At 45.1% G+C, this 27971-nt stretch overlaps 1 protein-coding gene across 2 annotated transcripts in view; it reads right to left on the reverse strand.

Annotated features, from left to right (window-relative positions):
• Positions 1-27971, reverse strand: part of TAMM41 (TAM41 mitochondrial translocator assembly and maintenance homolog) — a 55589-nt gene that overhangs the window by 8746 nt on the left and 18872 nt on the right. For both annotated transcript variants that reach the window (XM_004702387.2, XM_045289993.1), the window contains 4 exons: positions 25758-25908; positions 12120-12265; positions 3835-4000; positions 2390-2452 (listed from right to left, as the gene is read on the reverse strand). In XM_004702387.2, the coding sequence (XP_004702444.1) occupies positions 2390-2452; positions 3835-4000; positions 12120-12265; positions 25758-25908 (526 nt within the window). The remainder of the gene's footprint in view (positions 1-2389; positions 2453-3834; positions 4001-12119; positions 12266-25757; positions 25909-27971) is intronic.

Genomic DNA, 27971 nt, shown 5'->3' on the forward strand with positions numbered 1-27971 from the left:
TGCAAAGGGGAGAAATTACACACACACACACACACACACACACACACACACACACAAACACACAGATCAAACCTAATCTGTTGGTTTTTTTCCTCTTTGTAAATTTTTCTCTTTGTAAATTCCCAAAGAAGACAAATCAAAATGCAATTATAATCTGGAGAACTTTAAAAGTTAATTGACAAATATCAAAAGATACTTCTTAGAAAGAAAGGATTAGAAAGAGGGCTGGCTTAGCCTAAGCTTTGTTGTTAAAGAGATGCCTGTATGTAGAAAGATTTGTTCAAACACACCCAACAGCTTTGTGGTTTATAGAAGAAGCTACCCACTTAAGTTTGAAAGCATCTTTCTTTTCCTTTGAAGGCCTTGTGCTTCTCAATTCACATAGCTCAGAGGGCACAGAAAATCAAAATCAGTGAAACAGACAGCAGAAATGTTTCTCGGCCTTTTGGCTAAGATCAAAGGTAAAAAATAAGACAGAACCATAATGAATATTTTAAAACAGCCATCCATGTAAATAAAACAGAATGTGGCTTAGAAATGCATGCCCTTAAAAAAAAAAAAAGAGGACAAACAGGATCAGTGACTATTCAAAGATGACAGATTGAATGTGTACAGTATATTTTACTAAGTCCCCTAACTTGACAAAATGACAGCAAGAGGATTTTTAAAAGCTATCAGCCAACAAGGACATAAACTGGCATTCAAATTCTGGAAGCGGGATACTAAATAGATGAGTGAGATAGACTTGGTGCATCTAAACCAAACCCACTGCCGTGTGCTGATACTGTGTCATGGGGCACGTACAGGACAGGCTAGAACCGGCTCGGATGGTGGCCACAAACCTTTACGGACGCAGACTGCCACATCTCTCTCCCTCAGAGTGGCTGGTGGGCTTGAACTGTCGACCTGTTGGTTATCAGCTGAGTACTTAACTACTGTGCAACCAAGGCTCCTTATCAGTTCACTCAGGAAAACCAAATTCTAAGCCAGATGATAAGTAAACCAAGAAGTAGCCAGGTTTACCCAGTAATGATCCCCAAAGGTTCATGGGTTAGTGTGACCTGAAAGTTTTTGAAAGTGGAGGTGAAGGCAGAAAGAAAGGCTGAGCTGTAATAAAAGATTCCCCCCCGCTTCTCGCCCGCCTCCGAGATGGTAAATAGAGGGTCCCTGTAATACTAGATGCCAAGAACATTTGAGGACAGTGGTAATGTGCTAACAAAACAAAACAAAGCAAAAACAACCAATCACCAGAAATAAGCAAAGCCCCCTTCTTCTTCAGAAAAAAAGTGAAGAGGAAACAGACATCATGAAGAGATATGCCTGAAAACTACCATCTACACAGGAATAAGAAGAAGAACAGGCTAATATGAAATTTTGTTTAAAAAAAAAAAGGAACATTTTGAAAACAGAGAGAGAAAGGGAGTGAGCTCCTGGAAATGAAGAATATAACAGCAGAAATGACATACTCATTATAAGGGCTGTACATAAAGCTGAGAAAATTTCACAGAAAGCAGACCAAAACCAAAGGACTATTCTAAGAATGTCCAAATAAACCAAATTCCAGAAAAGAACAGAAATAGAAGAGAGGATATCACAGAAGTCATGTAAGACAATTTCTCAGAATTGAGAAATAAGAGTTTCTAAGCTGAAAGGGCTTTGGAAATGCAGTATACTAGATGCAAACAGACCCTCTACAAAGCATGACCTGAGAAACTTCAGGACCGTGGGGAAAACAGAGGACCCACACCACATCCTGAAAGAGACCACACACAGGGATGAAGAATCAGAAAGGTTCTGGACTTGGAAGGGAATCCCCTAGGAAAGTGATTTCTTGTCCATATCCAGCACAAGTATCAACTCGAAGCGTGGGTAGGCAGAGATATTTTTTTGCAGATGCAAGAAATATTAGGGTAATTCACAGAAGAACGGGAAGAGACAACTGGGAAAGAACTTACCGTAACAGGACAGATTTGTAGGTTAGTAAGAAAAGGAGCGAACATAGCAGACGGATATTGACAGAGTTGATACAAAGGTTCTAAATTCAATACTATAGGTTCTGGGGGGAGGGAATGCCAACACGGGGGTTGGGGGTGGTGCGCTACCAAAAGCAACATCTATTGATTTTCCAACGTTGAAGAGGCCTAAACAAGCCTGTGCTATTCATCCCAGCTTGGAAGAATTTAATGAAGACGCGTTGAAGTAGACTATTTAATATGGCTTTTCTAGCCACAGCCTTTGCTACTCCCACCAAATGACCTGTGCTTCCCTGATGGGTCTGGGCAAGAAGGTGGGGAAAGATGCCGACTGGGCTATGATTCGTCTTAACCAGGTAGGCTGAAGCCCTTGGAGCCAGCAGGCAGATTGGGCAGGGGCTCTCTCAAGTTCTTACCAGCTGTAAAAATACCCTTGGTGCTTTGTTTCACACTGGAGGCTCTCACGATTGCTGAAAGGCCTGTGAGCAGAAAACAAAGAGGTCACTCAGAACCAGACATTAGTCACGCTCAGCGTTAAACCCAGGAAAGGGGGCAAGCCTGTCGACCCTGGTGTCAGTGACAGAGACGAGGATACCAGGACTGAGAGTCAGGCGACTGGCCGTGCAAAGCCCTGACCAAGGGAACATCCTAGACTCCCTCCCCTGGAACCCAGAGGTGAGGGTAAGCTCCCACTTAGTGCCTTTAGGACTGCTTATGGCTGCTGGTTCTCAACCAGTGTTTCCCAAAGGGGTAATACTGATCCTGGAAGTGTCTTGTGGTCTGGGTGGGGTGGGGGTGTCATGGGGCTACAGGTACCTACACGTTATCCTGGATTATGGGCCACAGTACAAAAGTTCTTTATTGCCAGAGGGGCACTGTGCAATTTTTTTTTTTTTAAGGGGGCGGTAGGTCAAAAATGTTTGGCACCCTATGGTGTAACGGGGGTGGGGGTGGTACACACACACCCTACACACCCAGAAAACCATGTTTCTGTCTCAGAGCAACTTTCCTTCTTCCAACAGACCCGCGGGCCTCCTCGATGAGAAGCGGCATGTATGTCACTGATGGCTCCGCAAGGAGGCAGACATCACACTTCCCACTACAACCAACAATGGCGTCACACATACTTAGCTTCAGAATAGGTATCTGGCTGTCTAAATACTTGGGGAGCTAGTTCCTGCGACAGAGGGGATGCCTGCAGAATAGGTATCTGGCTGTCTAAATATTTGGGGAGCTAGTTCCTGAGACAGAGGGGATGCCTGCATATGGCAGCCACTGTCCAGCTGTGGTTTCCTCTCAGGGTCACTGTGGCACCTGCATCGAGCCCCGGCCCTTCTGGCCTAGCGGAGCTCAGTGAGTGTTTACTGCAGGAAAGTGGAAGAACGTGGTTCTCTGAGGGAGCACCTCATCTCCCTCTTCAAAGTGACCTCTTCACTGACTGACCTCATAAATCATTCCTAACAGGACCTGGGGGAGCAGGGCTCTGCCAAGAAGATTCCAATTTTAAAAATAAACATCAGGGAGGCCTTGGGGATAAGGGTGTAGGCCTGGAACTGCTAGCAGACACCTGCAGAAAGCTGGGTTCTCCAAGTTATACACATATTAAAAGTCTCCTTCCCTCTTAGACCACCAAGGCAAACAGAGGCATGTCTTTTAAGTAACTTTTTTTTGGCTTATGCTTAGGACCAAAAGGACAGCACTCTCTCCCGTCCTCCTTCAGACAAGTGACATGGAGACAACTCTGGATTGCTGGTGCCTTCCACTTCAAGGAAACCTCTTGATCCCAAGAGGCCAGAAAGCATAAACATGAGTCTCCATCCCAAGGTTTGCCATTGCCAGGGCCACAGGTTCACACACTTACCTAGTCGCACCACCGCTGAACAGTCGGGATCATTAGCGACTTTGAATAAGGTTTCTTCTACATCTCTGTTTCTCCCAGGAGGGTCCATAATGTGATTTATTTGTTGCTGTAAGGTTTTGGGTAATGCCATTAGCTGAGCAAACTGTCCTTCTGGGCTTTTATCTAGCTGGAGGGGGAGACAAAAAGATCATGTCTGCGTGCACTGAATGTCATAAATATTTCAAGACACAATGGCTTCTCTTGAAAATCACATCAACACCACAGATGCCCCACAACCTTGTACTGTGCGGCCTGGTAAGGAGATGCTTTCTTCCGCTCTCCTTTCGAAACACAGTGCTTCAGAATAAGGGCTTGGGTTTTCAATCCTTTCAGAAAGACGATTCTTTTTCTGTGATATCCACTTTCTACCCAAAGAAGAGAAAAGGCTCTTTCAAGGTTGAACTTCTGACATTTAACATCTCCATTTTGTCTTACATGCAGCGGGGCTGCAGCTAACAGGCACCAAGGCCTCCTGGCTCACATGATCCCTCCCACTTGATGGAAAGCCTTAAGCTGCCCAGGGCCATCGCCAGTGTGAGAGAGTGGCATTTGACTTTGTGTGTCCTGCCCTCAGGCGCGTTTAAATACTGGAGTCAGAATAAACTGATGCCAGTCTTAACCTCACTCAGTTCTTAGTCGCGGGGACATAGGAGGGTCTAGTCAAATACAAGAGTGAATAACTGAACTGACAAAACGTAGTTGCCATTGTTCATTACAGGGGAGTGAGCTGCACCAGTGGTTTCTGTTCTCAGAGTACTCTAAAATACCAACGTAAAAGATAAGTTCAGAAATGAAACAAATATAAAAATATCCAAGTAAACTTGGAAATATATGAATCAAAAATTAGCTGCAGAGCAGAGGCCAGTGTCTAATTTTATTACATGGAATTACATTTCTGCACAGAAAAAAAATTCTGCACATATTGACTGAATGTTGAACTGGGAAGCAGTTGTAAACCAGCTGCCCTCACCATTGAGGTATTTTCCAAAGTAAGATGTTTCCTTATATTTTCCTTTTTCCCCCTATACTTTCTTAACAAATGTTTAAGCTTTCATTTCAACTAAGAGAATAGCAAGGAAAAAAATAAACAAATGAACATCTTTACATTTTTGATTCAGATTTTCCAAAGATGACTAACTTTCTTATTAGAATTCATGTATTCTATCACTGTTTTTAGTTAATAAATTTTATTATTTTATTTTTATTAATTCCAACATCTACATTTCTAGTTTTGTCTTTAAAAATCTCTGGACTCACTCTCTCACTCACTCACTCAAAAGAAAAAAAAAAATCTCTGTAAAGAACAGGAATTCGAGGCACCAACTGAGTACATGGAAGAAGTACACCAGCCTGTGTGATCCAAGGATTTTAAATAATATGATCTAAATTCAAAAGAGGGAGTGGTATTAAATCCTAAATTGTAAACACCTGGTTTTCAGAAGGTATGGACAGCAGTGGAAGCCCAAAATCCATTTGCAGGGTCCACACATAGATTAAACCTGGTGAATCCCCTTTGACCATAGTCGAGGGATGTGAATAACTTTGATAACTTTGTTATCTGACAGAGCATTAAAATTCAATTATGAAAAAAAAAGTCAATTATGGCAGGTATGGTTAGGTTGAAATATTAGTAAATAGTATCTTGTCATTTGATCGCCCTTCTAACCCATTTCAAAGTTGCTTCAGTTTAAAAAAAGTGAAGGTGAAATATAAATATGTGGACCATGCCTCCAGGGACTGGCCTGTGACCACAGGTCTGCGTGTGAGTAGCCTTGCTATCATGCAGAGTGCACTGGAAAGCAGGTTACAGCCAAAGCCGTTAGGTTAAAATGTAAAACCTCATCATTTGATCTCCTTTTTGACCCATTTTAAATTCTAGTTTTGTTTTTCTCTGATTTACTTTGTTGTTAGTTGTTTCCTTTTGTATGTTTTTCTGTATATGAAACCGAAGACAGGTAAATCTATAGAGACAGTCACTAGATTGTTTCTTGGGGGCGCGGGGGTGGCAGGGGAGGTTGGGAGAAATGGGGAGATAATAACAGTACAAGAAAGAAGAAAATGCTCTAAAATTGATTGTAGTAATGATTGTACGTCACTTTAATATGATTGAACTATTGAATTGTTTGATATGTGAATTATGTGCTAACAAAACTGTTTTAAAAAAATTAGGAATCATTTATTTAGTGATTCTGAGGTTAGAGGGCTGTTCCCTACCAGGGTGTTGAATGCTTGTCATTTGGATGGTTCTAAACCCAGAAACTCCATCCTCTACTTAACTTCTGATTATATAATTTGTGGGAAGCAGAAGGATTTCTCCCAAGTTGTCTCTCCCAAAAATATGCCAAACTTAGCTGCTTGCGAATGACATACACTTGGAGGTCAGCAGAAGATCAGGGGTTAATTCTCTCTAAGGGTTATCAGCCATCTAGAGCAAGCAGTCACCACTGTTTATCCCACAAGTAGGGCCCACTCCCTTCTGATAAGGATAGTAGTTGTCTGTTTCCTTGTAGGCGACCCCAGAGAAGTCAAGCCCACCCAAAGGTGACCAAGGTTAGGCCGCCATCATGAGTCTAGGGTCCACCCTTCTTGTCACATGTATACCTCTAGTTCCTCCCCTTCCTATCAGGTGTACACCCCTAGGTCATCCCCTTCCTGTCACGCTTATGCCTATTGTACTGCCCCTTCCTGTGACATGTGGTTACCTATAATCATGCCTCCCCTAAGTAGAGAAAACCCTTGGTTAGCAATAAACAGGGTCCTTGAGCATCCTGCCAGGTCCCTGCCAACCTCGCCTTGGCCCACGCTGTGCGTGGACCTGGCTGGTAAGATCATGGCCGCCCAGGAGGTGAACATGCTACCATGAAATGTGTCTGACTCTATTATTTCAACCTCTCTTCTGTCTCTCATGCTCTCTATAACTTTACTATAATCTTTACTTATTATCACTGTACAATTGCACCTACAGACCCATGATGATGTGCTAGGGCCAGGCTTCCCCTTGCAATAATTGATAAAAATAATTATAGGTTCTTCTGTAACGTATCTTAGAGATGACATTTTTGAACTCATGTTCTGGGGCCATCTATTAAGATTTGCCAGGAGACCTGCTGGCACAGTTATTAAGTCTAATAACCAGAAGGCTGAAACTTGAACTCAGCCAGTCTACAGAATGTCCTATTCCATAAAACGTACAGCCTTGGGAACCCTGGGGGTAGTTCTACTCTTGTCCTACAGGGTTGTTAGAAGTTGGAATTGATTTGATAGCACTGTTTGTTTTTTTTGGTTGTTTTTTTAATTAAAAGATCATTTTATTGGGGGCTCTTATAACAATGCATCCATCAACTGTATCAAGCATATTTGGGTTTGTTTTTTGAATTGAGATTAGCCAAAAAGAAGCTCATATTTCAGTCCTGCTTTACTGATAAAGCTTCTAGCAATTTTCAAACTAAAACCAAACTCACTGCAATCAAGTTGACTCTCAACTCATAGCAACCCTACAAGACAGAACTATTCTTTGGGGTTTCCAAGATTTTAAATCTTTACAGGGGTGGACAGTCTCATCTTTCTCCCTTAGAGTAAGGGTGGATTCAAACCACGGACCTTGTGGTTGACAGCTCAATGAGTAACCCACTAAGCCACCAGAATTCTTCCTAGGAATTTTAGATGCTCAGAGGCCTTGACTAATATGAGCAATTAGTAAATAGTATCTGCTTCTGTTTTCTTTTAAATAAAAGAATGTTCTGCAATTTCAACTTCAAAGTATGTGCTTGAAGACAAAATATTTGGTGACATGTCCAAATTTAATACTAAATTCTTATTTTCCTGATTTTCTAATGCTCATTAAAGCATGAAGATGACACCACCCAGTTAAACCATGAGAATCAAGTTACATTTGAAAACAGATATGGAAAGTTACATATGATATACTTCCATTTACATGAACTGTCCAGAATAGGCACATCCAGAGAGAGCGAGAGAGAGAGAGAGAAACAGAGGCTAGCGGTTGCCAGGGGCTTGAGGGAAGAAAGAGATGGGGAATGACTAGCAATGGGTGCACAACTTCTTGTAGGGGTAGGAAATGTTCTAAAATTATGTTGTGATATTTGTTCAGCTCTGTGAATATGCTAAAATCCACTGATTGTAACTTTAAAAGAGTCAATTTTAAGGTGATTCATAGTTCATAAAGCTGATAAAAATGCAAACATGGTCATGATAATGGATGCTGAGGTACACCACCCAGATCCTGCCTTTAAGACCAAGGTACTCATCATGGGCTGCAGGGGAAGTTGACCACGTCCCTTCCAGAACTGTCCTTAGCTAAAGAGAACTGCCTGTTTCCAGAGACTGGGCTCTGGGGAGTATAAGAGATATTGGCCTCTTTGTCCCAAGTAGGGGGCAACCTGAAGTGCCTTCTGGCTCCAGAGTGCCATCACAGGGTCAGATGAAGCCTTTGTTTTCAATCTGTCTAGCCAGATCTTAAACCGGTGCCAACTGGTGTAATGGTTACCCGGTGGGTGCAATCTGCATGGTTGGCAGTTCAAAACCACCAGTAGCTCCTCGGGAGGCAGATGGTGCTTTCTACTTCTATAAACAGTTCTAGTCTCGCAAACCCACAGGGGTTGCTATGAGCCAGCACAGACTTAATGGCAGGGAGAGGGCCTAGAAAGCCAACACTAAAATGAGATTAAGGACCTGTCACAGCGTGGAAGGGCTCTGAAGGTGCCACTCTTGCTCTCCGGCCAAGACTAAAGAAAAGAGCATTCGAGTCTAGGAGGAAAGGCAGCGATCAGTGCAACCAAAAGACCTAGAGAATGTAGGGGAGATGGTTTCATATTTCCAGTAAACTTACCAACCTGGCCCTTAGAAACACCAAATGAATCCTGGAAGATTAGAGTGGAGTGATAGCCCCAACTGTATCTCGTGCCAGATGTGGTGAATGTGTTAGAGCGAGTATATGATGGAGCCTCAGACCAGGTGAATGCATCCTTTCACGTTCATGGGGGCCAAGTAACAGTCTATCTTATGGTCTTACCACAGGGCTATGCTAACCCTAGCTTCAAGAGAAACTGGACTATTTGGGCATTCCGTATAGTATCACATTGGTCCATTGTATCAATCACATTGTTATTGTCATCTGGTGGACAACAAGGCCAAGTAAACTGGAGGCCTTGGAAAGACACATGGACTCTTGGAAGGTAGGAGATGAATCCTATGAAGTTTTACCACATCAGTGAAGTTTCTAGGGGCAGAGTAGCCTGGAACCTGCTGGGACAGCCCTCCAAAGCAAGGGCAAAATGACTGTATCTCACACCTCTCACCACTGAAAAAGATGCAGAAAGCCTGGTTGTTCTCCTCAGGTCAGAAGGCAGCATTTTCTACAATGAGCAATAATGCTCACACTCATTTACCAAGTGTACAAAAGGATTCGGTTTTGCAAAGGGCATGTCACAGAGCAGGGAAGCACTCTGCAACAGAGGCAGGCACTGTGTGGGCAGCCTTGCACATGGACCACTGGATCTTGCAGAGTCCATGGGACTAGAGGACTATGCGTAGGAAGCCATCCCAGTGGAACTTAGGGTGGGTTCTGGAGCAAGGCCATGACGTGCAGTGTTGTGGAAATCATCTGCCGAGTGAGTGTTGGGCCCTGGTGGAGGGAGAGATGTTGCTGATGGGACCACAAATGGCCATGCAGTACAACTCCCATCATGCACTGGGATCTATCAGAGGCTGGGCAGGCTGGATAGCAATTCACTGTTTGATAGAAGCACACCAGGATTGGACATGGGCAAGACCAGAGGGCATACAGGAGCTGCATAAGCAGGAAGTCTAGACCCCACAATCTCCACCCTGCTGCCCTGGCAGCTCTCTGCCAGTTCATGCTGATGGCTACAAAGAGGATCCTTTGTGCCTGGCCTGGAGGCTGTTGGGATTGAATTGTGTCCTTCAAAAATACGTAATCCTTCCACCTGGGCAGTTACAGTAATGTAGAAGTGATCCGTATTCTGAGTAGGGTTTGCCTTTCTTAGCCAGCACCACTGTACAAGGGCTTAGAGCAGGGCTGGCTCACTGAACTGTGCGCCGCACACATCATATATGGGGCCCACTTCACAGCAGAGAGATGTAGCAAGAGTCATGGGACCATGGCACCACCGTTCCAAACTGCTGGCTTAGAGAGCAGTGATTCTCAAAAGGGACAATTTTTGCCCCCGTGGGCCATTTGGTAATGCCTGGCGACATTCTGGAACGGGGAGATTGCTATTGGATATCTAATGGGTGGGGGGCAGTATATGTGCAGAAGCCAGCCCTCCCACAGCAAAGGAGGATCTGGTCTCAAGTGGCGATATGGCTGTTGAGAACTTTTGCGACAGAGCATTGGAGCAATGGCTGAGGCCCCTGCTTGCATTCGTGAGGATGGGCTATCACCCTCACGGAGAGGGGCTATGTCCTATGTTAATGACATTCTACGGCACTGTGTTCCCAAAGGGGAGAATATAAGGCGTAGGAGGGAAAGCAGCCTTGCTTACTGACACGTCCAGGACTTGCTTGGAAGATTTCCTAGGCCTGCAACTTTAGGTTCTAGTTTCCAGAGGAGGAATGTTTCACCAGGGGACGCAGTAGGCATTTCATTAGGGTTTAAGCGATGCCTGCCATTCAGTCACTTTAGAAACCCATGCCAGAGACCATCGGACAAGAAAAGGAGTCAACCTACTGGCAAGAGTGATTGACCCTGCTCATAAGGATGTAGGACTGCTGCACACCGTTTTTAGCAGTACACCCCTCACCCCATTCTGCAGGGTAAGAGGCACAGGCAGTAGCCACAGCACCACATGAGCATGGTGACCAGGATCTGAGATGCCTTAGAGATGAGGTTCAGGCCACCTCACCTAGACCAGCAGAAGTGCTGGCTAAAATGAGGGGGATCTAGAATGGGTGGTAGAGGAGGGAGGTGATGGGTCCCAGTTACAGCCTCAAGAGCAGCTGCAAGGCTGGGGATTGAAGTTCAGTCTATTGATCTTCTTGTTGTGAGTTTTGCCGAGAAAAGAAACCAATTAGAAACCAAGTAGGTTTCTATAAGCTCAGGTGAGCTATGTGGGTACACTGTTTTTCCTGGTTCAATGAACTTCCCAGCCTTTGCCCTTACTCAGCTTCTCGGGAGTTGGCAGCGAGGTCTACTCTTCCTTCCTGCCCTCTAGCCCGGAGGAGTTGTCTGTCTGGAGAAATACTGACATAGAGATAGATGCTGGCATGTGGGGTCTCCCAATAAAACAGCCCATGCTGGAAAGAAGATCACCTGAGGGTCTGTTTTCACCCATTTTTGATGGGCTCCCTCCAGTTCCCTTCCTCAAAGGCAGTGCTTAGCTTCTTGCATTGCCATTTAGCATGTTATAGAGGAGCACAGACTTACAGACAATCCTACTTTTTGCACAGACAAGGATAAGTCAAAAAGTATCATTACAAAATCACAGAAACCTTTATTAAACAAAAAGATCATGATGTGACGCTACTGTGTCTCAACACAGCCTTCTCTGAGGTGGACTCACTTCTGAAGGCAGGGGTTCCCTCTCTCTAACCTTTCCCCAAAGCATCCGATGCTCTTCCACAAACAGTTCACAGACACCGCAGGTGCATCCCTGAGAGACTCACATCATGGTTCTTCATGTGTTGGGAACAAAAAGAACCTGTAGGGGCAAGCCCAGGGCTGTAGGGTAGACGGGGTAAGTAGCGCAGCCCTTGACTAGCTTTGAAGACTGAGCAGATGTATTGTGACAGAAAAAGATTCCTGGCCTTTCTTTCACGTATGCGGTTTTCTTGAAACAGTTCCCTCACAAGCCCCCATGATTGCCCTGTGTCCTCTGAGAAAAATCTACGAAGGTTACTCTTGAAGAATCCCCCAAACCGCTGCCATCATCTGCTGAGCTGACCTCTGCCTTGAACCGCACTGGCCCATCAGGTCCCCTCAGCAGCCACTGTCTGCATGAACTAATGAGAGCAGACAAGTAGATTACTGAGAGAACGTGTCTGCAGCCCTCAACTGATGACAGAGACATGTTTAAACATGTTTAGTTTCTAATACATCGGTGTGTGCGTGTGCGAACTGCAATCCTCGCGACACTGTTTTTTGACTTACCTTCTTAGAAACATTACCATGCTATCCGTCCTGCCTGCCCTACCCTACCCTTCTGTTTTCCCCTGGAAGGAGCTCCCGCTTTGGGACGAGTGTAAGTTAGTATCCACAGACAGTTTACCTCTAGTCTGCCGTGATGCATTTTATACACCACTTGGGGATTCTCCTGCAGTATGCTGCCATACAGCCAACGAAAGTGAACTATGTTGGGCTTCACAATATTCAACACTTTTGTCTTATCCTCGCCAACCACCATCCGAAAGTCGCCTAGTTAAAACAAACAGAAAAACACATCTTCCCGTGAGAATCCATGCGCAGACTCTGCACTAGTCGGCCAGCAGGGTCCTCTCCCAAACATTTCTTTTTCCTCAAAGCCCTGTGCACATTATCAAGGAGGGAAGGGACTTGTTTGGGGGACAGGGAGGGCATATAGATGCCACATAGCTGAAGTTAAGATAGTCACTTAGCTACAAAAGGTTATCAGAAGCCAGGGCTTGCTGCTGGCTGGGAGTTTCTTGGTCCAACACTGAAACTTCCATACTGGTCAGCTTCCATTTGATGAACAAAACTCTGCGCGCAACCAACCGTGGGGCAGGAGCTGTGCACGGACACTAGTCCCTACTACTGTCCACGCAGTTTTGAGCTGCTTGCTCTGCATTCAGGGGGGCTTTGGGGGCCTTTATGAACAGGATTAACTTTTCTGTTGGATAATGGCGAGAGCAGTGAGTGTCGATAGTCCTAGCAAAAAAGAGGTTTACTTTCAAAGGTGATATTTGAAAGCAGATATTACTTTAAAAATTGCAAGTGTTGAGAAATAAAGAACGCTGCACATGCAGTGAAGTGCAAAACGTATCTATGTGTCACTTTATATTCTAGCTATATCCATTTATTTATTTGAAAGACAAAGCGCAACTTTGAAAACACGAGAGAAGGCCACTGACGGACTGGTACCAGCAAGCTATGCAGGGAGAAGAGTGATGAAATGGGTAAACACGAGTGAAAGCCTACAGAGTCGATGCAAACTCAACAGTGGCTGGACCGGTCTGGAAGACTCCACAGTTAGGCTTGGTGAAAGGAAAATGGCGGAAACACTTGCTGGAACATGGATGGGAACCAAGATATGGCTGCTCAGGCCAGTCGTGATGGAGCATGTAGTGAGGCAGTAGCTTGTAAGGGAGCCCGTGGGACTCAAACTCACTGCCACCGTGTCGAGGGACTCACAGTGACCCTGTAAGGTGAGAGGGTAAAACTGCCCCTGTGAGCTCCCGAGACTGTAACTCTTACGGGAGCAGAAGCCCTGTCTTTCTTCCTCGGAGTGCCTGGTGGTTCAAACTACTGACTTTGTGGTTAGCAGCCCAATGCGTAACCACTACGCCACCAGGACTCCTCCCTTGTGACTAGGTGACAAGGTAATTTATCATTCAAACTAGATCACTACACACACACACACACACACACACACACACACACACACACAGTTATTGCTGAGATTACACACAGCAAGACAAGACACCAGACCAACGCTTCTACACGCGCAGCTCAGTGGCATGGGCTGCACTCCTCCAGTTGAGCAAACATCTCACCCTCCTTTTCGGAGTTGCTCCTCACTGGTTAACATGCACTCACTGTCCTCTTAGGCTCCTCTCTAAACGTCCCATCGGTGCTGTCACTCTGATCCCATAAAAAACCCAACCCAACCCACTGCTCTATCATGACTCACGGTGGCCTAAGGGTTCCTGAACAAAGTGCGACTTTTACAGCAAGTGGAAGATGCCCCACCTGTGCTGCAGGGTCCCTGAGAGTGGACCCTTTCCCCTTGTCTTCTCCCTGAGGAGCAGCTGGTGAGTTTGGACCCCTGACCTTCAGCTTAGCAGCCCTACGCTGTTGGATGCCACCAGGGCTCCTTTTGATCCCAACAGATAGTTCTTACAAGAGCCTAAGGCTCAAGGCAGATATTTTTAATTAGTTAAGGTAAACCTTTGTTTGGGTTTAGGAATATTTCAAGGGACATTCTTTCTGGTTTAAGGTTTAATGGCTATCTTGGGGCAATAGTTTCAGGGGATCATCCAGGCTTGAGGCTCCAGAAAAGTTTGGGAGTCAATGAGTGTTTGAAATTCTGTTCTGCATTTCCCCCCTTCTGATCAGGATTCTTGCCCAGAGTTTATGATGAAAATGCTCAGAGGTAGTGGCTGGGCACCATTCAGTTCTGGTCTCCTGACAAAGGAGGTCGTTGTTCATGGAGGTCATTAGCCACCCATTCCATTGCGCTCTGCTCCTGGCTCTCTCTTCTGTTGCGACAAGTGACTAGCGACCTTGGAGGCCACTTGTAAGCTTTCAAAGAACTAGGAGGTAGGACAGAAACACTAAAAACAATATAACTGAAAGGTCCCATAAAACCATGATCCTACCACCCCCCCAAAAACCCCCCAAAATAACCAACAAAAAAGTCCCCAAAGTGCCCACAACAAGTCCCCTTAGGTACTTGGTTGTACATAACCTGCCTCAGCTGCTACTCTCTTGTTGTTGTTGTAGTACACATCGCTATCATCCAGCTGTTTACAAGTATACAACTTATTGACAGCTCTACCCTGTGTGGCTCCATCCTTAACCAATGTGGCATTTCCATCACAAACGAGGTCACTTTTGAGTGTGAACGGCACTATGAATAATAACACCAGGACAACAAGTACAAACTGGGAAAACCAGACCACATTGTCACCCTGGTCAGTTTTTTTCTATGGAGGAGGGAGGAATCATGGGAAAGAGATTTTCCTACAGCTAATTATTGGCTTGCTTTACAGCAGGGTGGGGGGTAGGGGGTGGGCATCAGACAGAAAAGGACACTCAGGTGCAGTAGGAAGTGAAATACACAGGGCATTTGAATGTCAAAGAACCAGCTTACATTTCAATCTGGGGGGACACCATTTAGGGACCTCGGCCTAAAGAAAAATGGATTTATTTATACATAGCCTCTAGGAATCTCAGCTTTGGGAAGATGAGGTCTGAATGTTAAGGGGAATGAGCAAAAGCGAGTCATGTCATGCCAAGCTGTTAAATATGGAGGAACTTGTGAGTGCTAGTGAGAGAGCAAAGAAATTGGCCCTTTCACATACTGTTAGTGATGCCAGCAACCTCTAAAACCCGTCACAGAATCCCAGCTTACAGCAAGTTTGAAGAGAGAAGCCAAAATAGGGCTTAAAAAGTTATGCTTACTTAAAAGGAGCGTTCACAAGTGCCAAGCCCTGCCCCAAGTGCCTGCCTACATTACTTCCCCTGATCCTCACAGCAGCGCCCCTCTCTCCTAGACAGCCCTTTAGCTCCTTTTAGCAGACTAGACAATGGAGGCACAGATGAAGCAGCTGCACAAGGTTCCCGGGTGGTCAATGGCCTGTGCTGGATTACTAACCTAATGGTTTGAGTTCACCCAGGAGCACCACCACAGAAGAAAGATCTGGCAATCTACTTCCATAAATATGACAGCCAAGAAATCCCAGGGAAACAGCTCTTCTTCAGGATAAGCGAGGTCGCCGTGAGCGAGAACTGCCCTGGTAACACACAGATTGGCTGGTTTGGGAAGGGCACGTACTACCCATCACTGCAAGTGACTCAGCGGTCCAACACCAGGTGGGATGGCTGCCTGACTGCAGGAGCCCGGGCCCCTGGCACACAGCAGTGCAGACCACTGAGACTCACTGTCGCTCAGCACAGGCAAGGCGGGACCTGATCATACAATAACATGCCGAAAGAAGCCAGGACACAAGAGAGTAACTTTCACAAAAAGAAACCAGAAAACAATGACAAAGAAACAACATAAAAATTGTTTGGTTTTCCTTCTTCTAGTAAAATACACAGCTACTGTGGGCTCCTTTCAATACTCCAAATTTGCAGTCTCATTTAATCCTAGCAAAGCCCTCGTAGTAGGTGCTCTTTGTTGGGTTTGCCTCATGGAGATCCCACGTGTAACACAATGAAATGCAGCCCAGTCCTGAATAAGCTCCATGATTTTTGGTAACTTTGAGTTCATTCTTTCAGCCACTCCATCAGTCTATCTCACTGAGAACTTCTCTTGTTTTTACTGACCTTGTATTTCATCAAATACAATGTCCCTTGTGGGAGCTGCCCTTCCCCGATGCTGTGTCCAAGCACCACCCTCGCTTCTATGGAGCGTTGGGGCAAGACTTCTTCTAAGACCAATGATTTAACAGATGAGGAGTTGAGGGGCAAAGATAATTTGCTCGTCATTCAACTGCCTCCCTGGATCAAGCCAGTGACATGTACGGTAGCTAGTGTTCTCTAGAGAGCCCTGGTCGTGCCATGGTCACAGGGTGGACTGCAAACGAACCAAAAGGTCAGCATTTCAAACCCACCAGCCACTCTGTGGGAGAAGACCTGGCAGTTGATGCCCATACAGATTCCAGCCGAGAAACCCCTCTGGGGACAGTTCTACTCTGTCCTGCAGGGTTGCTGTGAGTCAGAATGAACATGACAGCCAACGACGGCACTTTTACTCTATATTTCTGTCATGTTGGCACGTATGTCTAGCATTTAAAATAAGTACATGGGAGCACACGTGAGCACTTGGCAAACGAGAAAGGCATGACAGCTGGGCTAGCTTTCCACTGTGCGAGCTCTCAGGCGTTGGGCTGGGGCCTGCAGATTGAGGGTCTTCATCTCGGAAGGCTCTCCGCAAACTGCAGTGGGGATGAAACATCACCAAACCGTGAAAGTAAGAGGCGTGTTTGGATGACTGATGGGTTCTAAACAGCCATGCTAGTCCACGCCTTCCCTAGGTTCCACAAACAAAACACTCCTTAATATTAACCAATAACTTTGGAGAGGAGGACTGTTATTTCAGCAAAATGGAAAAAGCAAGTAACCCAAACCCTGCCCCCAAGAACCGACTGCGGTGGTCAAGGACCCGGCCTCTCTGAGAACGAGGTCTGGGTCTGGCTCGTCTCTGTAGCCCCACTTCCTGCTCCGGGAAGGCTCATCCACATCTGTCTGCGGAATCGGACTGCTGTGCAGCTGAAGCAGTGCCGCTGCAGGGAGCAGCAAGCAAACGGGCTCGCTACCAGCAGCTCCAGAACAAAATGAATAAATCTTGGACACAGCATGAACCAGTATCTGATCATAAGAATCAATTTTTCGTATCTCTGGAGAGATGTTTGTAATAAAACACAGGGTTTGGAGAAATATGACTGCTGAGTTCGATTTTATGCCTGTCCTGATGGTTTTAACTCTTGGCTGCCCAAGCCAGAGGACTGCCCTATAACACAGTGGTGACTAAAGGAGACGAATCAGAGGCTTTGTGGCAGGTATGGCCGCTTGTTTATCTTCAAGCCTTTAAGACCCCAGACGCTGTAGCTTTTGATATTTGGGCACCATCAGCTTTCTCTACCACATTTGCTAATGCACCCATTTTGTTTCCAGCAATCATGTCGGGAAGGTGAGCATTATGGAATGCCAGGTTATTAGAACAGTGTTCTTGTGTTGAGGGGGTACTTGAGTGGAGACCCAATGTCTGTCTGTCTGTTAGCTTAATACTTAACATATATATGTACATAGATCTATTTCCCTATCCTTCTATACTGAACACGCCTGATGGTTCATTCAATTTATATCTCACAATTCAATTCTTTTCAAATTATATTTACAGGGTTGTGCAACTATCACTTCAAACTAATTCTAGAACATTTCTGGTGCCCCCAAATGAATGCCCATGCCCACTAGTAGCCATACCCTATCTCCCTCTCAGACCTCTCTTTGATCCAGGCAAACAGTAATTAACCTTCTGTCTACAGATTTGTCTATTTTGGCATTTCATATTAATGGAACCACCTAATATGTGGTCTTTTGTGGGCCTAGCATCATGTTTTCACGATCTGTCCATGTTGTAGCATGGACATCATTGCTTTTGATGGCCCAGTAAGTATTCCATGCCAATGTCACATATTCATTCGGCACTTGATGGGCATTTGGGTTGTTAGTACTGTTCAGCTATTATGAACATTCATACAGTTATTTTGGGGTAGACATATACCTTCATCTTTCCTGCGCACACCCACTAGTAGAGTTGCGAATTATGTGTTTCACATGTCTAACTGCTTGAGGAACTGCGACTGCCCTCCAAAGTGGTGGTATCACTTTCCGTCCCCATGTTTTATACACGATAGTTCCAATTTCTCCACATTTTCACCAACATTTGTTATCTGTCTCTCTTCTTAGAGCCATGCAAGCGGGTATATCTCTGTGGTTCTGACTGGCATTTTCCTAATAACTAACAGCAGTATCATGAGCGCTTACATTTAGGTCTGTGATCTAAAATGTTGGGTTAATTTTGTATATGGTGTGAGTTCAGGGGTCTACCTTCACCCTTTTGAATGTGAACAAAATGATAGTTTAACAAAGATAGCAAAGATGATATTCCTATGCGGCAGCCTAATGCACCACTGTGTCCACTAATCATCGACGTTTCAGGAAAACCCTCACAGCCAACAATAGCTGCCGAGGAGATGCCATGCTGCACTAGATCATGTGTGGAGAATGCGACGGGTACAAGTGGCTGATGAACTCGGGATACAAATGTGAATTGCTTTTTCCTGGAGAACTGAACGGATGGGCATGGGTGGGGGCAGGTAGGCTCATGAAGGACCTGGTACTTAAACCATTCAGTCACTCACCAAATACTCATTGAGAACTTAGCACGTGTCAAGTACTGTTGGAAGTACTGGGGATAGAGTCCACAGAACCAGACAAACATCTGTGTGCTTCACCTTCTTGGGGTGTAACAAATATTAAGATGAACAACCAATAGGTACACAGAATGTGCAGTGTGTCAGATGGTGGAAAGAGCTGTGGAGAAAAAGGAAACGTGACAAGAGAGTAGGGAGAGCACTGGTAAGCCAGAGCAGATGCAGAGAAGGGCCAGCCTAAGCCCTGCAGCCCCGAGAGAAAGCGTTCCAGGGAGGAACTGGATGACACCCGCCGCCTTGAATCGCTCATAAAACCATGAGGATGGAGAGCAGGGGATGGAGCAGACACCTTGGGTTCAAATCCTAGCTCAGAACTTACAAGCTATGACCCAAGGCAAGTTGCTTAACTTCTCTGGTCTTTAGTATCCTCAAATGTAAAATGGGAGCAATAACAGCAGCCAGTTCAAATTTCAAGGATTAAATGAGTTTATACCAAGGCTTAAGAAAGTTCCTGGAAAACAGAAAGAAAAATCTCCTTGTACATTAAAACACTTAGGGCAGTACCTAATGCAGAGTGAGCCGTTGAGGATTATTAAGGACAACATCAATCATCCCTTCAAGAGAGTGGCATTCTCAGAATTAGCAAGTGACTGAGTACAAAGAGCTCCAACTTAGATTCCAGCAACATCTCATGCTTGTACGTACCTGAAATATTTACCCCCAATTTGCAAACCACCCAATGACACTGCTTGTTAGGTTTCAGATAGGAAACTGATGGAATAAATCTTATTAGTGCTCTCTCCAGAGGAAAAATGTCTTTTACTGGGACTCTGAAATGGGAGGTTTACTCACACTTGAGAGAGCAGGCACCCATTTCTAATCCCACCCTCCCCAAGGATTGTTCAACCTTCCCACTGCTTCTGTCTTATTCCTAGAAGCAGCTCAGTCTGTGTTCCTGTAACATGGCATTGATAGAAAACCATCCTCTCTCTTGAAGGTGATCTTCATTCCTCAAGAACCGAAAAGGGCTAAGGTACTGGGCCTGTCCGTTTCAACCCACCTGTCCTAATGATTCTCATGTTGAGATGCAGTATTTGTTTTCTAACTCTTGTGCCTGATAACATAATTCCGCTTTGCAGAACACAGTGAAGGAAGTGAGTGTCAATACAAAGTGATTCACATTAATAAAAGGGATGAATAGAGCTAACCTAAGTGTACATCAATCATTGAATGAGCAAATAATGGTGCCTCAATCCCAGAAAAACCTACACAGGCAAAAATAATACATAACAGCAGCAACAAATAAACCAGCAATCATGTTCTGTCTGTCAACCAGGCACAGTGGTGAAGGCTATTATATCAAGTGGCTAGTTGACACAAGCCAACATGTCTCTAAACTAATAATGGCTATCATTTATGGTGCTAAGTACTTTACTAAGGACTTTATATATTTGAGCTAATGTAATCTGCATAAAAAGTCACTTTAAAGACAAAGAAATTGAATCACCATGAAATAAGGAAATTTCCCAAAGCCAGAAACAGGAGGTACAGCTAGGATTTGAATCCAGTTTGCCTGACTTCAGAGACCCAACTTTGAAACACTTCACTATGCTGCCACTTTCTGTTCCATAAAGTAATATAAGATGATGGGGGAGAGGAGTGACAAGGCACAAAATAGGGTGCATGAATACTGTCAATGATTTGAAGGGAATCATTAAGGGTTTAATTAAGGACCTTTTCATGTGAAGTATCTGACTGCCAGGTTGTCATTATCCTCCACACAGATTCACCCGTCTGTCTATCTATCCATTGGTATTTGTCTGTGCTCAGGCAGCATGCTGGAAGCTGAAGAAACCATGGGGACAACAGCCTGGCTCATCAGCAATCCTGCCAGGCTGCTTTCTCCAACTCCTCTGTGAGTCCTTCTCACCAGCTGGGGCTCAGCTCCAAGGTCACATACTAGGAAGACTCTCCCTGGTCACCCTCAAGTAAGCTAAGTTCACTCCTCCCCTACCTTCCTTTGTCTCCTGCTTCTCAACTGAATGAAAGCCCCACAGGGCAGGGACCAGGCCTGCATATTTATTTCCTTCATCTGAGTGCCCACAAAGGAGACTGCAGGAACTATTTGCTGAAATGAATGAAGCATCTTCCCTCTCTCCTACACAGTGCTGGGAAAATGTTATCTTTCCACAACAATAAATCTTGCAATAATGTAAACATTCTTTGGCTCTGGTTGTCCTGCCCTAACTAAGCTGGCCCGGGGTGCAGCTCTTCTCCACAAGTGGAGGTGAACGACTGGGAGCATGGGCTCAAGTTCCAGCTGCACCTCTTAGGAGATGAGCGACACACGTGAGAACATCTCTGGGCCTCTGTTTTCTCATCTGTAAAATGGGGCAGTGATACAACCGCAACCGCAGAGAACACAGGAGTTACTACATCAAGTGTTCTGGGGTCAGGTTCTGGCACACAGTAAAGTGCTATCTTCCCCTGCCACAACCTTAGAATCATTGCCTCAGCTACTCATTCGTCCCTGGACAATCAGGTTCTTTCAAACGCCTTGTCCTTTTCACATGGGTTGACTTACTAAATCTACTACTGACTCACTATGATTGTGTATATTTATTAACGTGGAAAAAGTTCCTGAGAGCAAAAACTGTATCTTCAGTTCTTCATAGAGCATGGGATACTGATTCACTTAATGTTATACTGGGATCATTACCTAAAATTAGGCTTTTTAATAGCTTGTGCTTGCATAACAAAGTTCAAGGTGACTCTTTCAAGTTAATGTGGATTTCCTTTTCCTCAAACACTGACTGTAAGTCAAGGAGGAGGAAGCTTTCTCTTCCCCAGTGTGGCAGGTTCTCACCATCATTTACAATTGTGATGCCATAAACACTGACCCCAGGGCCCAAGTGGTCTGTGAACGCCACAGTAGAGTGAGGAGTTATTCTCACTGCCATTACAGATCTTGCCTCTACGAGTAATTACTGGCAGGAACTTGCTCAGTAATGTGGGAGGCACTGGTTTCTCTTGTGTGTGCTTTTAGGGAGCAATGCTTCGCAGGATAGGGAGCATGTTGTCTCCCAAGTGGAAACAGGTGGAAAATAAATGTCAGTTCATCAGCAAAACATGAATGGGTAGATACTCTGAAGCTGGGAAAATTCAGGAGCTGGAGGCTCTTGGCATTAGGCTGTTAACAAGGTTGGTGGTTCAAAGATGAGGCTTCCTGCTTTTATAAGAACTTATCACCTTGGAAACACTCAATGGGTGGTTATGAGCCAGACATGACCGAGGGCAGGGGTTGGTTGTTTTTAGAGGGGGTGGTGTCCTATGGGGAAAGCACTAGAGTTTTTTAAGGATGCCAGGTTCTCCAAAGACTAGCAAATGCAGGAGGACAAAGCCGAGGAAGGAGGGTGCCAAGTATAAATATAGCCTGTAAACACCACTGCCTGGAGCAGGTCTCATGTCCAGGAGCGGCACCTACCTGCACGATCAAAATCCTTCTCCACTCTTGGTATCCACTCTGAAGAGCAAAAACTCACTGCTATTGAGTAACTCCGACTCTCAGTGACCCTCCAGGGCAGTGTAGATACTGCCCTGTGAGTTTCTGAGACTGGTAACTGCTCACAGGAGTAGAAAGTCTCATCTTTCTCTCAGAGTGGCTAGTGACGTCGAACTGCTAACCTTGTGGTTCACAACCTAACATGTAACCCACTACACATCACCCACCCTCGTACTATGGGCTAGGCAATCATTTCCTGGTGTCCTGGCTGAGGAGCAAACATCACACACAATGATGTCTCGATGGGAAAATGCTGCCAGCTGTAAACAAGTGACTGATCGATCTTCTGGAAAATGTCTCACTCATGAGCTGGTGGCAATACTGAAGTGGGAATCAATACCCACTGGGGAGGGTTTGCCAGGTTTTGTGTCCTGATATTCATAGCAAAAAGAAGACAGTCTCATTACAGGGAGTGATGTAGGAAGCCTGGCCAAATTCTCAGATTCAAACCTCAGTTAAGCAATGAATAATACAATGGTGAGGAAGTGGGAGGAGACTGGCCAAGGAATGGGGCAAACTGGAAGCTGAGGAAGCTGCAGCCACACAACCAGTGTTTGCGACTGAGCTCTTAGGAAGAAGCTGTGTCTCTATTGGTGCTTCTCTTATGAGCCCATGGCTGGCGCCTTATCACTCTTCAGATGTTACCTCAACCATCGTCTTCTCAGAGGGCCCTCCCTGACTACCTATGATAAAGTCAGCCCTGTCCCCACTGTCCATATCTGCATATCCTCTGATTCTGATAGTTTTTCCTTTTCTCCATTGCACTTACCATGACCCAAAATTACCCTGTCATGCCCTGTCTTTATTGTCTGAATCTACCTGAAAGAATGTAGACTCTAGGAGAAGAGTATCACTCACGTCATATCCACTAATATCTGCCTCCTACCTACCACAGTGTGTGACACACGGAAAGCACATAAAGTGTGTTCATGGAATAAACAGAGAGCTACTCTGTGATGATTAAGTTATAGGATCTATCTATCGATCGATCTATCCATCCATCCATCCATCCTGGATATGCTCTGATTAACTTGGCTGGGTCAGGATTTTCAGTAGTTTGGCAGTAATCCACCATAATGTGATCTAACACAATGTAATTAACTTCATGACAGGATCTGACATAAAATAATCAACTCTGAGCAGCCAGCAGCTGTGGTGAGTACAGTCCCTTTGCTTAAGTCACAATATTGATGCCATTGGAAGAAAGACTCCTTGTGGGTGTGGCCTACTCCTTTTCAAGCACACTCCTCTGCTGGTTCTGAACCCTGCATCTGGTTTGTCAACTTTCTGCCACATCGCCTATCACTCTTAGGAGCTATGAGAGCCAACTGTGGGCCTTGGATTCATTTGATTTTCATCTACCACCTTGTGGCCTTCCTGCTTTCTGGTTCATCAGCTCTGCAGTTACTGCAGTACATGAGTCAGGAGAAACTTCTAGCTCATCATTTGACCCATGGACTTGAACTGGCCTGGATTTACCCACTTGTATAATTGTGGGAGCCTGGTCTTTGTATAAATCTCTTTCTACACACACACACACACACACACACACACACACACACACACGTCACTGGTTTTGCTTCTCTAGAGAATCCAGCCTAACACACTATCTATCTAAGGGGCCCTTCTGTTATAGTGGTTAAGTGCTTAGCCGCTAACTAACAGGTCAGCAGGGGTTCGAATCCACCAGCTGCCATATAAACGCAGAAGCAACCATAAGACCTGAGTTATTTCACTGCTCTTTCTCTCCAGTGTTGGGGCAACAGCAGCTGCAGTAGCACTGCCGGAAGAAGACTGAAGAGCGTGGCCTCTAAGGTCTCTTGTAGCCTGAAATGTGTACAGACATGACCCGTACTGGCATAGTCAACACATGAGTGAACTGCTTTTGCAATGTTCTTTGACTCACACTCACAGATGTTGGGAAAGAAGATCTTTAGTTAAGACAGTCATTTTCAAACCATATTTTACCCAGATGCTATTTTTTGTCAATGGAATTTTACATGGAGCCCTGCTACATTAACTGCACACCTCTGGGTGCAGCAGGAGGAGGAAGGAAGGACTGGGCTCTGTCCTCCTAAGACAGAACATTGTCTATCTGTCTGAAGGAGTCCCTGACAGCTCCCAGGAACACAATGGTTTAAGGAGAAAGGGATAGGAAGTTATTTATTTAGACCGGAGGTGGGAAATGGCTAGCCCACTGGCTGTGTAGGACCTGGGAAGTCATCCACACCAGCTAACACTGTGGCCTCAGCAAAGAGAAGCAGTTCCAGCCACCACATGCGGGGTGAGGTAATTAAATGTTTGACCACCTCTGGCAGGCTAATTTTTTAAGTGGATAATTTTGTATGGCCTGCAAATAATGCTCTAAATATCCAAATAGCCCTTGGCAGAAGAAAAGGCTCCCTATCCGATCTAGACAAACAAATAAATGAATGGGGAAGAAAAAGCTTCGGTGGGAAGAGTGGGGTTGGAAAACCAGCACATTGTAACTATCACAGTATGACTGGTTTGAACAAGAACCTTCAATGGATGCTAAATTGAGGAGGGCAAGTTCTACCAGAAGCAGAATATCTGTCTGGTCTTCATCTATCTCCCAGCAGGTTGCTGGTAAAGGGAAGATACTGCTTCTAAGCAGAAAACATTACTGGTCTGTAAACTTCCAATATGTTATGTAACACAAAGAGGGGCTGAAGAACTGCTTCCGGTTAAAAGGTACAAGAGACAACAAATTCAACATAAGACCTTCAACTTAAGGGGAATATGCTATGAAGGACATCACTGGGAGAACCGACAACGTGGGACATGGAACGCTAATCGGATCAAAAGAATTCCATAAGTGTTAAGTTTTTAGCATTTGATAATTCAACTACAGCTAAGTAAGACAAGGTTCTTGTTCTTACGAAAAACGCCCTTCAGTATTATGGCCGAAAGCGGCATGATATGGGGAACCTACTCGTTAAGAGCGTAGGCATCGGAGTCAGAAATCAAGTTGACAGCACCCAACAGCACCATTTCCACCTAGATTCTAGAGGCTCTCTGACATCAGTCCTCCCTGGGACCCACTCCAGACCTGCAGGATCAGTGGTTGGGGCCCACCACTCGGTGTTCTCCCGTGGCTTCTGATTCATGCTGAGATCTGAAAATCACTGGGACAGAGACAATGGTAAAACAATGAGGTGATCTGCTACAAACATTGGTAAATCCGAGAACAGGGTATAGAAGAGTTTTCTGGACTATTCTTGTAATTTTTCCTTAAGTTCGAATTATCTTCAGAATACAAGTTAACAATAGCAACAAAAAAATGAACGCTGAGCAATGTCGGAGGGGAGGAGATGTGGACGAAGACTCAAAGGGTGAGGCAGCACATCCCGTAATCATAATCACAGGCGGGGTGAAAGTTAGGACTGAAGTGGCAGCAGCTCCAACTCAGAGCAAGGGGCAGGAGGTCTGCCGAGCCTTTGGACCACGAGTCTCCTTGCAGAAAACGGACAGAGGCTACACTCACCGGAGTAGGAGAGTCCAGCAATCTCCAAGAAGAGCTCTTCTTCTGAAAAGCTTTCGGGGAGCATGAGGAACGCAGCATTCACAGCGCTCTTCAGGTTTTTATCGAGGGCTGCCTTGAGGGTGGTGTTCTCATTCATTGTGACGATTTTCACCTGAAAAACGAGCAAAATTCCAGAAGTGAAGCACTACTCAAGCTGTGGGTTTACACAGACTTGGGATGCTCCCAAATGGTTAGTACCGAAGTCTTGGAACATCAGGCCAGTTGATGAGAAGTAATTCAGTTTCTTTTTGTTGTTGTTGTAATCGTTTTATTAGGGGCTCATACAACTCTTATCACAATCCATGCACACATCAATTGTGTAAAGCACATTTGTACATTCATTGCCCTCATCATTCTAAAACATTTCCTCTCCACTTAAGCCCCTGGCATCAGGTCCTCATGTTTTCCCCTCATGAGCCCTTGCTAGTTTATAAATTGTCATTTTGTCATATCTTGCCCTGTCTGACGTCTTTCTTCACCCACTTTTCTGTTGTCTGTCCCCCAGGGAGGAGGTCACATACTTGTAATCGGTTCTCCCTTCCAACCCACCCTCTCTTTACCCTCCCAGTATTGCCACTCACACCACTGGTCCTGAAGGGATCATTCGCCCTGGATTCCCTGTTTCCAGTTCCTTTTTGTACCAGTGTACATCCTCTGGTCTAGCCAGACTTGCAAGGTAGAATTGGGATCATGACAGTAGGGGCCGGGGGGCGGGGAAGCATTTAGGAACTAGAGGAAAGTTATATTTTTCATTGTTGCTACATCACACCCTGACTGGCTCGTCTCCTCCCCAGAGAAGTAATTCCGTTTCTAAGAAGCAATCCCACAGTCTGTTGTGTGCCAAAGTCAGAGAAATCACAACATGGGAAGAGATCACTATGCCAATGAAAACAAGCCAAATGTTACTCTTCAAACAAGGAAACACACCACAGGCTTTGAGAAAGAAATCAGTACATAGTGAGTTGATGTTCTTTGAAAATTAAAAAATCTTAAAAAAAAAACACCCTAATTTTTCACTTCATTTTCTGGGGGAGACAAAGTCATTTTATGTCTTTAGGACTTCTCTATTCTTGCCTCTATGGAACTGGATGGTTTATGATCTACTTCATGATTTCTAGATAAATTGATTTTGGACTTGACTGAGTTTAAAAAAAAGTCGGTACGGTAGAAAGAACATGGGGTTTGGAAGCTAGGTCTGGGCACAAAGGTAAGAACTTACTAGCTGTGTGAGTGTGGACAAATCACCTCTCGGCAGTCCTCATTCCCACAATGAAGATAACAGATGCTCACTGAAGTGGTCGGAAAGATGGAACGGGACAATATTGGTAGGTGTCCATGACACTACTGAATGCCTTGCTTCATCAAGAACTGCTACGGATTCTTCTTCCTTCTCTTTCCCTGGTTACCCAGTCTGCAGTTGCTCTGGAAGAAGGCTTTGTTCTTAAAAATACAGAAGTTGCTGCCTGAAAATTCCCCCAATCCATTAAAATATGGAGGTTCAGTAGGTACAGAGCTTCTGGTTGTTTTTTAAAATCATTTTATTAGGGGCTCATACAATTCTTCACAATCCGTACATACATCATTTGTGTCCAGCACATTAGTACATATGTTGCCAGCATCATTCACACAACACCTGCTTTCTACTTGAGCCCTTGGTGTCAGCTCATTTTTTCCCCTCCCTCCCCACTCCTTGATAATTTATAAATTATTATTATTTTTATCATATCTTACCCCATCTGACGTCTCTCTCACCCACTTCTCCACTGTCCATCCCCCAGGGAGGAGGCCATATGTAGACCTTGTCATCTGTTCCCCCTTTCTCCCTCACCTTCCCTCCACCCTTCCGATATTGCCACTCTCTCCACTGGTCCTGATGACTTCATCTGTCCTGGACTCCCTGTATTTCCAGTTCCTATCTGTGCCAGTGTACATCCTCCGGTCCAGCTGGATATGTAAGGTAGAATTGGGGAGGAAGCATTTAAGAACTAGAGGGAAATTGTGTATTTCATCATTGTTACACTGCACTCTGATTGGCGCGTCTCCTCCCCGCAGTCCTTCTGCAAGGGGATGTCCAATTTTCCCCAGATGGGCCCTGGGTCCCCACTCTGCACTCCCCCTCATTCACAGTGCTATGATTTTTTTTTTGTCTTTGATGCCTGATACCTGATCCCTTCA

Source organism: Echinops telfairi, unplaced genomic scaffold (assembly GCF_000313985.2).
Source record: "Echinops telfairi isolate 266 unplaced genomic scaffold, ASM31398v2 ScPeMD7_31;HRSCAF=116, whole genome shotgun sequence".
In the NCBI taxonomy this organism is placed as follows: Eukaryota; Metazoa; Chordata; class Mammalia; order Afrosoricida; family Tenrecidae; genus Echinops; species Echinops telfairi.